Source organism: Euprymna scolopes, chromosome 23, assembly GCF_053919585.1.
Source record: "Euprymna scolopes isolate OS-2025 chromosome 23, ASM5391958v1, whole genome shotgun sequence".
NCBI classification, from domain to species: Eukaryota; Metazoa; Mollusca; class Cephalopoda; order Sepiida; family Sepiolidae; genus Euprymna; species Euprymna scolopes.
This window is the reverse complement of record NC_136504.1, coordinates 79,178,461-79,191,258: the sequence shown is the minus strand read 5'-3', so window position 1 is coordinate 79,191,258 and position 12,798 is coordinate 79,178,461. Positions and strand designations below refer to the sequence as shown.

At 27.9% G+C, this 12,798-nt stretch overlaps 1 protein-coding gene across 2 annotated transcripts in view; it reads right to left on the bottom strand.

Annotated features, from left to right (window-relative positions):
- Window positions 1–12,798, bottom strand: part of LOC145246035 (uncharacterized) — a 281,165-nt gene that overhangs the window by 101,436 nt on the left and 166,931 nt on the right. For both annotated transcript variants that reach the window (XM_080107864.1, XM_080107865.1), the window contains exon 5: window positions 10,178–10,373. In XM_080107864.1, the coding sequence (XP_079963990.1) occupies window positions 10,178–10,373 (196 nt within the window). The remainder of the gene's footprint in view (window positions 1–10,177; window positions 10,374–12,798) is intronic.

The following is a 12,798-nucleotide window of genomic DNA, read 5'->3' as shown; positions in this document are numbered from 1 at the left end:
TACTGAAATGATGAAATGTGTGTATATATATATATTGAGAATAAATAGCATAAGTACTGAAATGATGAAATGTGTGTATATATATATATTGAGAATAAATAGCATAAGTACTGAAATGATTAAATGTGTGTGTATATATATTGAGATAAAATAGCATAAGTACTGAAATGATGAAATGCATGTATATATATATTGAGAATAAATAGCATAAGTACTTAAATGATGAAATGTGTGTGTATATATATTGAGAATAAATAGCATAAGCACTGAAATGATGAAATGTGTGTATATATATATTGAGAATAAATAGCATAAGTACTGAAAAGATGAAATGTGTGTGTATATATATTGAGAATAAATAGCATAAGCACTGAAATGATGAAATGTGTGTATATATATATTGAGAATAAATAGCATAAGTACTGAAAAGATGAGATGTGTGTATATATATATATTGACAATAAATAGCATAAGTACTGAAATGATGAAATGTGTGTATATGTATTGAGAGTAAATAGCATAAGTACTGAAATGATTAAATGTACGTATATATATATTGAGAATAAATAGCATAAGTACTGAAATGATAAATGTGTGTGCATATATATTGAGAACAAATAGCATAAGTACTGAAATGATGAAATGTGTGTATATATATATATTGAGAATAAATAGCATAAGTACTGAAATGATGAAATGTGTGTATATATATATATTGAGAATAAATAGCATAAGTACTGAAATGATGGAATGTGTGTGTGCATATATTGAGAATAAATAGCATAAGTACTGAAATGATGAAATGTGTGTGTATATATATTGAGAATAAATAGCATAAGTACTGAAATGATGAAATGTGTGTGTATATATATTGAGAATAAATAGCATACGTACTGAAATGATCAAGTGTGTGTGTATATATATATTGAGACTAAATAGCATAAGTACTGAAATGATGAAATGTGTGTGTGTATATATATATATATTGAGAATAAATAGCATAAGTACTGAAATGATGAAATGTGTGTATATATATATATTGAGAATAAATAGCATAAGTACTGAAATGATGCAATGTGTGTATATATATATTGAGAATATATAGCATAAGTATTGAAATGATGAAATGTGTGTATATATATATTGAGAATAAATAGCATAAGTACTGAAATGATGAAATGTGTGTATATATATATATTGAGAATAAATAGCATAAGTACTGAAATGATGAAAAGTGTGTATATATATATTGAGAATAAAAAGCATAAGTACTGAAATGATGAAATGTGTGTATATATATATTGAGAATACATAGCATAAGTACTGAAATGATGAAATGTGTGTATATATATATTTAGAATAAATAGCATAAGTACTGAAATGATGAAAAGTGTGTATATATATATTGAGAATAAAAAGCATAAGTACTGAAATGATGAAATGTGTGTATATATATATTGAGAATACATAGCATAAGTACTGAAATGATTAAATGTGTGTGTATATATATATATATTGAGAATAAATAGCATAAGTACTTAAATGATGAAATGTGTGTATACATATATTGAGAATACATAGCATAAGTACTGAAATGATGAAATGTGTGTGTATATATATATATATTGAGAACAGATAGCATAAGTACTGAAATGATGAAATGTGTGTGTATATATATATTGAGAATAAATAGCATAAGTACTGAAATGATGAAATGTGTGTGTATATATATATTGAGAATAAATAGCATAAGTACTGAAATGATGAAATGTGTGTATATATATATTGAGACTAAATAGCATAAGTACTGAAATGATGAAATGTGTTTGTGTATATATATATTGAGACTAAATAGCATAAGTACTGAAATGATGAAATGTGTATATATATATATATTGATAATAAATAGCATAAGTACTGAAATGATTAAATGTGTGTGTGTATATATATATTGAGAATAAATAGCATAAGTACTGAAATGATGACATGTGTATATATACATATATATTGAGAATAAATAGCATACGTACTGAAATGATGAAATGTGTGTGTGTATATATATATTGAGAATAAATAGCATAAGTACTGAAATGATGAAATGTGTGTATATATATATATTGAGAATAAATAGCATACGTACTGAAATGATGAAATGTGTGTATATATATATATATATTGAGAATAAATAGCATAAGTACTGAAATGATGAAATGTGTGTATATATATATTGAGAATAAATAGCATCAGTACTAAAATGATTGATGAAATGTGTGTATATATATATATTGAGAATAAATAGCATAAGTACTGAAATGATGAAATGTGTGTACATATATATTGAGAATAAATAGCATAAGTACTGAAATGATGAAATGTGTGTATATATATATATTGAGAATAAATAGCATAAGTACTGAAATGATGAAATGTGTGTATATATATATATATTGACAATAAATAGAATAAGAACTGAAATGATGAAATGTGTGTGTATATGTATTGCGAATAAATAGCATAAGTACTGAAATGATGAAATGTGTGTATATATATATTGAGATTAAATAGCATAAGTACTGAAATGATGAAATGTGTGTGCATATATATTGAGAATAAATAGCATAAGTACTGAAATGATGAAATGTGTGTGTGTATATATATATATTGAAAATAAATAGCATAAGTACTGAAATGGTGAAATGTGTGTGTATATATATTGAGAATAAATAGCATAAGTACTGAAATGATGAAATGCGTGTATATATATATTGAGAATACATAGCATAAGTACGGAAATGATGAAATGTGTGTACATATATATTGAGAATAAATAGCATAAGTACTGAAATGATGAAATGTGTGTGTTTATATATTGAGAATAATAGCATAAGTACTGAAATGATGAAATGTGTGTATATATATATTGAGAATAAATAGCATAAGTACTGAAATGATGAAATGTGTGTATATATATATATTGAGAATAAATAGCATAAGTACTGAAATGATGAAATGTGTGTATATATATATATTGAGAATAAATAGCATACGTACTGAAATGATGAAATGTGTGTGTATATATATATATTGAGAATAAATAGCATAAGTACTGAAATGATGAAATGTGTTTGTGTATATATATATATATTGAGAATAAATAGCACAAGTACTGAAATGATGAAATGTGTGTGTATATATATATATTGAAAATAAATAGCATAAGTACTGAAATGATGAAATGTGTTCATTTATATATAGTGAGAATAAATAGCATAAGTACTGAAATGATGGAATGTGTGTGTGCATATATTGAGAATAAATAGCATAAGTACTGAAATGATGAAATGTGTGTGTATATATATTGAGAATAAATAGCATAAGTACTGAAATGATGAAATGTGTGTGTATATATATTGAAAATAAATAGCATACGTACTGAAATTATCCAATGTGTGTGTATATATATATTGAGACTAAATAGCATAAGTACTGAAATGATGAAATGTGTGTATATATATATATATTGAGAATAAATAGCATCAGTACTGAAATGATGACATGTGTGTGTACATATATATTGAGAATAAATAGCATAAGTACTGAAATGATGAAATGTGTGTATATATATATATTGAGAATAAATAGCATAAGTACTGAAATGATGAAATGTGTGTGTATATATATTGAGAATAAATAGCATAAGTACTGAAATGATGAAATGTGTGTGTATATATATATTGAGAATAAATAGCACAAGTACTGAAATGATGAAATGTGTGTATACATATATTGAGAATACATAGCATAAGTACTGAAATGATGAAATGTGTGTGTATATATATATATATATTGAGAACAAATAGCATAAGTACTGAAATGATGAAATGTGTGTATATATATATATATATATATATATTGAGAATAAATAGCATAAGTACTGAAATGATGAAATGTGTGTGTATATATATATTGAGAACAAATAGCATAAGTACTGAAATGATGAAATGTGTGTGTATATATTTTTAGAATAAATAGCATAAGTACTGAAATGATGAAATGTGTGTATATATATATTGAGAATAAATAGCATAAGTACTGAAATGATGAAATGTGTGTGTATATATATATATTGAGAATAAATAGCATAAGGACTTAAATGATGAAATGTGTGTGTATATATATATATTGAAAATAAATAGCATAAGTACTGAAATGATGAAATGTGTGTGTATATATATATTGAGAATAAATAGCATGAGTTCTGAAATGATGAAATGTGTGTATATATATTGAGAATAAATAGCATAAGTACTGAAATGATGAAATGTGTGTATATATATATTGAGAATAAATAGCATAAGTACTGAAATGATGAAATGTGTGTATACATGTATTGAGAATACATAGCATAAGTACTGAAATGATGAAATGTGTGTGTATATATATATATATATTGAGAATAAATAGCATAAGTACTGAAATGATAAAATGTGTGTATATATATATTGAGAATAAATAGCATAAGTACTGAAATGATGAAATGTGTGTGTATATATATATATTGAGAATAAATAGCATATGTACTGAAATTATGAAATGTGTGTATACATATATATTGTGAATAAATAGCATAAGTACTGAAATGATGACATGTGTGTGTATATATATATTGAGAATAAATAGCATAAGTACTGAAATGATGAAATGTGTGTATATATATATATTGACAATTAATAGCATAAGTACTAAAATGATGAAATGTGTGTGTATATATTGAGAATAAATAGCATAAGTACTGAAATGATGAAATGTGTGTATATATATATATTGAGAATAAATAGCATAAGTACTGAAATGATGAAATGTGTGTGTATATATATATTGAGAATAAATAGCATAAGTACTGAAATGATGAAATGTGTGTGTATATATATATATTGAGAATAAATAGCATAAGTACTGAAATGATGAAATGTGTATATATATATATATTGAGACTAAATAGCATAAGTACTGAAATGATGAAATGTGTGTATATATATATATTGAGAATAAATAGCATAAGTACTGAAATGATGAAATGTGTGTGTATATATTGAGAATAAATAGCATAAGTACTGAAATGATGAATTGTGTGTATATATATATATTGAGAATAAATAGCATAAGTACTGAAATGATGAAATGTGTGTGTATATATATATTGAGAATAAATAGCATAAGTACTGAAATGATGAAATGTGTGTGTATATATATATTGAGAATAAATAGCATAAGTACTGAAATGATGAAATGTGTGTGTATATATATATATTTAGAATAAATAGCATAAGTACTGAAATGATGAAAGCAAGAAATGGTCAAGATTTTAGAATGAAATAAATTCATAATGTACAGGGGGACCTCCCCACCCTCACAACAAAAAAAAAGTCCACCTATGCAATTGTTAAAATTCACAATCCTTTTTGTAATCCTTATAACAAATTTTTATGTTGACATGTCAGTTCCCTTAAATCACCGAAGTTAAGAAACATTGAGCCTGGTCAGTACTGAGATGGGTGACCATTTTGGAATACCGGATGCTATATGTGCGCTCCTTTTATCTCGGCATTGTTTCCAGTCATCTTGGATTTCTCATTGCCATCGGAATCAAGCAGTGCCAATTCGAGAGAAGTGTGATTGAGGATTATGCGACCCTTAATTCACAATTACATGCGTAGCAACCCTTACAAGACTGAATAGAGACCATGCATCAAGGTTAAATAATCAAAACAGAATTGATATGCCATAAAACAGAACAAAGCAAATGCATCAACCAGTTTGTTGATGACAAAAAACACTCACATCAATGTGAACATCCCAACAAAAAAGGGGGAGCAGGTAAATATCAGCAACAACATTGGCATTAGACCATTTCCCTAAATGAGTTCGTAATTAAAGGATACTCTAACTTAACTTCTAAATCTGACCCCCAAGATCGCCATGGGCATGGAATATGTGCCTATATAGAAGATGGCTTTCCATGTGGTAGAGACATCTCCAGAGAAGATCCTAACTTACCCTATACGTGCTTCCGGGTTGCACTTGCTCACACTACTGCATTTATATTTACTCTCTATCACCTCCACAACAGCGGAGTGACTATCTTTAAGAGTATATCTGAGAAACTTGACCACGCCCTATCTGCTTATCCTTCAGCTAACATTCATGAATGTGGAGACTTCAATGTTCACAATGTGGAATGGTTGACCCACTCAAATAAGACCCATGATGACGGGAGGTTCTATCATGATTTCTCCATTGCTTATGACCTCTCTCAGATTGTTCGCGAATGCATCCGTGTGCCCGACAATGACGGCCAGTATGCGAGTCTACTAGACCTTTTTCTCACAACTTGCCCTGAACTATGTTCAGTTTCTGTTTTGTCTCCTCTTGGATCTTCTGACCACTCTGTTGTATCAATTAAGATAAAAATGAAATATAATAAGTCCCCAGACATACCTCTCCATCGTACAGTATATCGATACACTATAGCTGACTGGGATAGCTTCCGTACATTTATATCGGATCTACCTCTGTGTTCCATGTTTAAAAAGGATGTGTCCTCTATAGTATCAGACCAGCCATGATTCTCTCCAGAATGTATTGCTGCCATTGCACACAGAAATCACTTTTTCCACTGCTTCTAACATAATAGATGTATTGAAACTAAAGCCGCTTTCAGCACTGCCAGCAACCATTGTAAGAAAGTAATAAAGAACGCAAGAGAGTTGTATGCTCAGTCCGTCAAGTTCAAAGTAGCTGAGTAGCGGCTTGGTTCCCACCAGTTTTGGCAAATAGCAAACAAAATCCTGAACAGAAGCGTGTGCTCTATCCCAACTATCATCAATGGACCTGAGGTAATCTCATCAGCATCAGACAAAGCCAAACTCTTTGCCAAGAACTTTGCAGCTAATTCTACCCTTTGTGACCAAGGCTGCCAACCCCCAATATTTCCTCCTGTATCAGAAAACACGCTATGTGATATACATATATCTGTATGTGATGTTTCCAAGCTAATAAAAAACTTGATTCCAGTAAAGCAACCGGCCTTGACGGTATTCCACTTATAGTACTAAAAATATTCAACCAGAACTAGTGCCCATACTTACAAAACTGTTTGTCTTAAGGAGAATTGCTTCCCATCACCCTGGAAAATTAAGGAGAAGTGCTTCCCAGCACCCTGGAAAACCTCATCAGTATGCCCTGTATTTAAGAATTCAGGTGATCGCTCATCCCCCTCTCAATACAGGCCAATAAGTCTCCTGTGCGTCATGAGTAAGTTGCTGGAGTCTGTGTTAAATAGAGAAGTAATCAACCATCTCAGCAAAAATAACCTTCTTAGTGATATGGTTTCCGTTCTGCAATAGATGTGCTTACAGTTATATCTCATAGGATTAGCGAATCTCTCAACAGAGGCAACCTTTCTAGGGCAATTGCTCTTGACATATCTAAGGCCTTTGTAGGGTATGGCATGAAGGTTTACTTCACAAGATCTCTAGCTATGGTATAGCTGGAAATATTTTCTCAATTATTGAATCGTTTCTGTCTGATAGGTTCATAAGAGTAGTAGTTGATGGGCAAAAATCAGAAGCTCACAGTATTAATGCTGGAGTCCCTTAGGGGTTCATCCTGGGCCTAATTCTTTTCCTGATCTATATTAATGATCTTCCAAATCACATCCTTACATCATTTGTAGACATTTATGCTGATGACACTACCATCTATGGTAGCACATCTAAATCAGTAAATGACCAAGTTCACTCCGATTCTCTCTCCTCTGATCTTGAGCACGTGGGAAAGGAGTGGCTGGTTACTTTTAATGCATCTAAAACCAAGCTTCTCTCTTTATTTCAACGTTCTGATCCCCATCTGGCATAAGTTGAAATGAATGGCTCTCGTCTTGAGGAGGCCTTAAGTTTTGACAAGCTTCTGGGCTTGACCTTTACTCCTGATCTTTAATAGAACAGGTACATCAAATCTGTTGCCAAGGTCGCTGGAAAAATGGTGGGATCCTTCTATCGATCCAGTAGATATCTCACTGCTGATGCAATTCTCTATCTATATAAGAGCCAGGTACGTCCAAGGATGGAATACTGTTGCCACATCTGGGCAGGAGCTACTAGAAAGGACTTGTCCTGCCTTGATAGAGTTCAAAATAGACTTTGTAGTCTCGTAGGAGATATCCTTTTCTCTTCCCTGCAACCTCTATATCACAGAAGAGATGTTGCGAGTTTGTCTCTGCTGTATCGTTATTTTCATGGAAAGTGTTCAACTGAGCTTCAGTCTATGCCCCCCCCCCTTCGCCAAACTTTCACAAGAAACACTAGTTTAGCTGAAAACACTATCAATAATTCCCCCACTCGTTATCTGTGCCTAAACCTATACATAGATTACATGAACAAAGCTTCTTTCTTAGAACTGCACGCCTGTGGAATTGTCTTCCGTTTTCCTGCTTTCCAGCTGACTACAATATGGTTGTCTTCAAGTCTAACGTAAACAAGTTCTTGATTAGCCATCCCACTTGTTAACAAATTTACCGAATTTCCATTACTAACGATTACTATATTGTCCAATTTCTACTGTACAGTCTGAAACCTTTATCTGGCCTTGATAAGTGGTGATGCCTCTGTAAAAAAAAACAACAACAACAAGGATTGTAAAACGAGTTCATTTCAAATGCTTGAAAAAATAATTTATTAGTAATAGTGACCTTGAAAAAATAATTCATTAGTAATAGTGACCTTGAAAAAATAATTCATTAGTAATAGTGACCTTGAAAAACTGATAAAAAAGACAACATGGCAGTATATTTACAAGAATATTTTTACAAGTACAGAATAGTGTATTACAGAAAGATTACTTCGTGACTGCGTCTAGACTGGGTCGTATACATAGAGTCTGAAAGAGTCCATATATAAAAAAAATAGGGTAGATCACACTAGAACATGAGCGAAATAAGTTGCTTACCACAATTGTTAATAATTTCTTTTTCTCACCTAACACTAAATGGAGCTTCCATGAGCAAAGTTTCTTTTCTACAACTACCCATCTGTGGAACATAATACCATGGACCTGTTTCCCAACTGGCTACAACATAACACGGTCATTTTGAAGTCCAACATAAACAAATTCTTATTGAACCGTCATCTTAAATAATTTAGCTGTGAACACTTTCAACCATCATTACAAATCATTATACTTGACAAACTCATTGCCTTATCTACGAGTGGCCTTTGGGCCTTAATAAGAAGTGGCTCATTAGTAATAAAAGACACTTCAGTTATTTTATGATATCAGAGTGACCTGATAGGAACTAGAATGACGTACAATCACTAATGTGCCACAATCTTAATGAAAAGTTTTGGGAAAAAAAAACACAAATAAAATCAAAACAAATTTACAAAAAAAGAATTATTCACAGATGTATGGAATTGAAAGAACAAATTTTCAGATTTTTTTCTTTTTTTTTTGCTTATTTTGAAAAAAAAAAATAGGAAAAGAAATTGTTGAATGGTAATGAAAAAGACAAGCTCCTTTAATAAAATTTTTAAAGCTTGTTTTAACTTTTGTATATTTGCTTGTAAAAAAACAATGAAAATTATTTGTAATCAGACTTAGAAATTCATAATTACCTCAAAATCATAATAGAAAAATTATATTTTTAGTTTTAAAGAAAGTAGGCAATTGTCATTTACCTTACTGATAAGGTTGATGAAATTGTGTGGGATGAAAAAGCTAGCATAAAGGGAGGGGAAGAGAGGGGGAGAGGGGGTGGTAGAAAAAACAGTAGATTTTTTACTTTTTACAATATACTTACAAATTTATAATCCAAATGTAATTTATGATATAATACAGAATCTCAACTGAAATAAATTTGATGGGTTAGAATTTCCCTTCAAAGTAAAAGCAAAAAAACTTCAAATGTTCTGTTATAAAGACAGCCTTGTCTTTCAGAGAAAAAAAGACGCAAAGTTGGTCGATATCTCTTCTTAGGATTAAACAAAAGATTGATTTCCACAAATTAATAAAGTACTCATATCCATGATCATAATCAACTCAGAGAATCAGAGAAAATCAATAAATAATTCTTATTTAAAAAAATGAAAAAAAAAAAAAAAACAGCAAAATATTTTCTTACTGATTCATCTGGAAGATTTTGTTTCGTATGTGCTTCAATGTCCGAAGTGAAATGAAAGCTTCTCGGTTAACCAAATTGTAGTTTACATTTAAAAGATCTGTCACGTCTGGTACAGGAATTGGTGTTGGTGAAAGTCCTTGCTCATAAAGACGCTCAAATAGACGCCGGTCAAAGTCACTTATGGTCAAGACTGTATCTACAAAAAGAAAAAGCAATGGATATTAATAAATAATCTCTTTATTAATACAATTGTGTGGCCAATTCTCTGTATCATCTTAGAGAATTAGAAAATAAAACAAAATTTCATATTATTTGATTCAAAACATAAGAATGAAATAACATTACATGAGTTTGGTTAGTAACTTTTCTATTTGGTTAGTAAATGAAAATATTTAGTGGTCAAAGGTCAATTACAGGTAAATTTATCCACAGAACCCTGATATATATATATATATATATATATATATATATATACATATATATATATACATATATATATATATATATATATACATATATATATATACATATATATATATATATACATATATATATATACATATATATATATATATATATACATATATATATATACATATATATATATATATACATATATATATATATACATATATATATATACATATATATATATACATATATATATATACATATATATATATACATATATATATATATATATATACATATATATATACATATATATATATACATATATATATATACATATATATATATATACATATATATATACATATATATATACATATATATATACATATATATATATACATATATATATACATATATATATACATATATATATATACATATATATATACATATATATATACATATATATATATACATATATATACATATATATATACATACATATATATACATATATATATATACATATATATATATACATATATATATATATATGCATATACATATATATATATATACATATATATATATACATATATATATATATACATATATATATATATACATATATATATATATACATATATATATATATACATATATATATACATATATATACATATATATATATATATACATATATATATATACATATATATATATACATATATATATATACATATATATATACATATATATATACATATATATATATACATATATATATATATATACATATATATATACATATATATATACATATATATATATACATATATATATATATATACATATATATATATATATACATATATATATATATATATATATATGCAAATACAGGAAATCTTCAGGTAATAATGGCGATATGGTCCTAACGATTCATCATAACCGATTTCTGATATAAGTTGGAACACACCTAAATAAGAATTTGCAAGTATTTCCTAATGTTTAATTTCATTTCCACAATGATAATTTTCCTTTTCCCATAAACAGTGACATCAGAAGAATCACCTTTACACTTGAGACATCATTTAAGACCAAATTTGAAGAAAATGACAGAACATGACACTGTGTCCAAAAAACATAAACGGTGTACAAGCAAAATGTAAATGTCAACCTCAGAAAATCTTGCTGATTCATTAAACTAATTTCTTATTATACAGATCATTATTGTAGGTTGATGCTGCCATTATCTAAGAATCATCTGTGTATGTATATATATGTGTGTGTGCGTATTTTAACATTTAGGTATTATAGATTTTATTGAGAATAAATCGATTGGAATATTTGTAAGCTTTTTCATAGTGCATTGTATAAATTAAAAAAAGCATGAAAAATCTTGTAATAATATGAATTCAAATGTACACACCTTAATCTTGCTTGTAATTTCTTGTATTTAATAGAATTATTGTTTTCTGTAATAATAATTTGCAAATTATTTGTCAAGTTTATTATTATCGTGCAATTTGATTCTATAATTAATTTTATGGTGACCGTAACATTTGTTTGTTTTTTACATTGGATTTGATTTTGCAAAGAGGTTGAATAAAAGGATACAGAAATGAGGATGTGTGGCAAGGGAGACTAATTAAAATCTGGTTTGAAAATTGACGATTGCTTTACATAAAGACAACTTGAAATATAGTAGATATTTAAAATGGTGCTAACACAACTGAAAAGTAAATATTTATTTTATGTCAGATGTAATAAGTTGTTATACTGAGATTTTTATTATTGGCTTGTAAGTTATACTAATTTTTAAAATCAGTATAAAATATGAATATTCAATATTCATATTTTTATGTGGGAAATTTTAGGTTGTAAATTTTATTGTTTAAAATTTCATTTTGTTAAAATTTTATTGTTTAAAATTTCATTTTGTTAAAATTTTATTTTGTTAAAATTTTATTTTGTTAAAATTTTATTTTGTTAAAATTTTATTTTGTTAAAATGTTATTGTTTAAAATTTTATTTTGTTAAAATTTTATTGTTTAAAATTTCATTTTGTTAAAATTTTATTTTGTTAAAATTTTATTGTTTAAAATTTCATTTTGTTAAAATTTCATTTTGTTAAAAAATTTTTGCTTCTGATTTATTCACTTCTTTGATTTGCATGAACGACATTTTGAACATCTGTCTTTTGA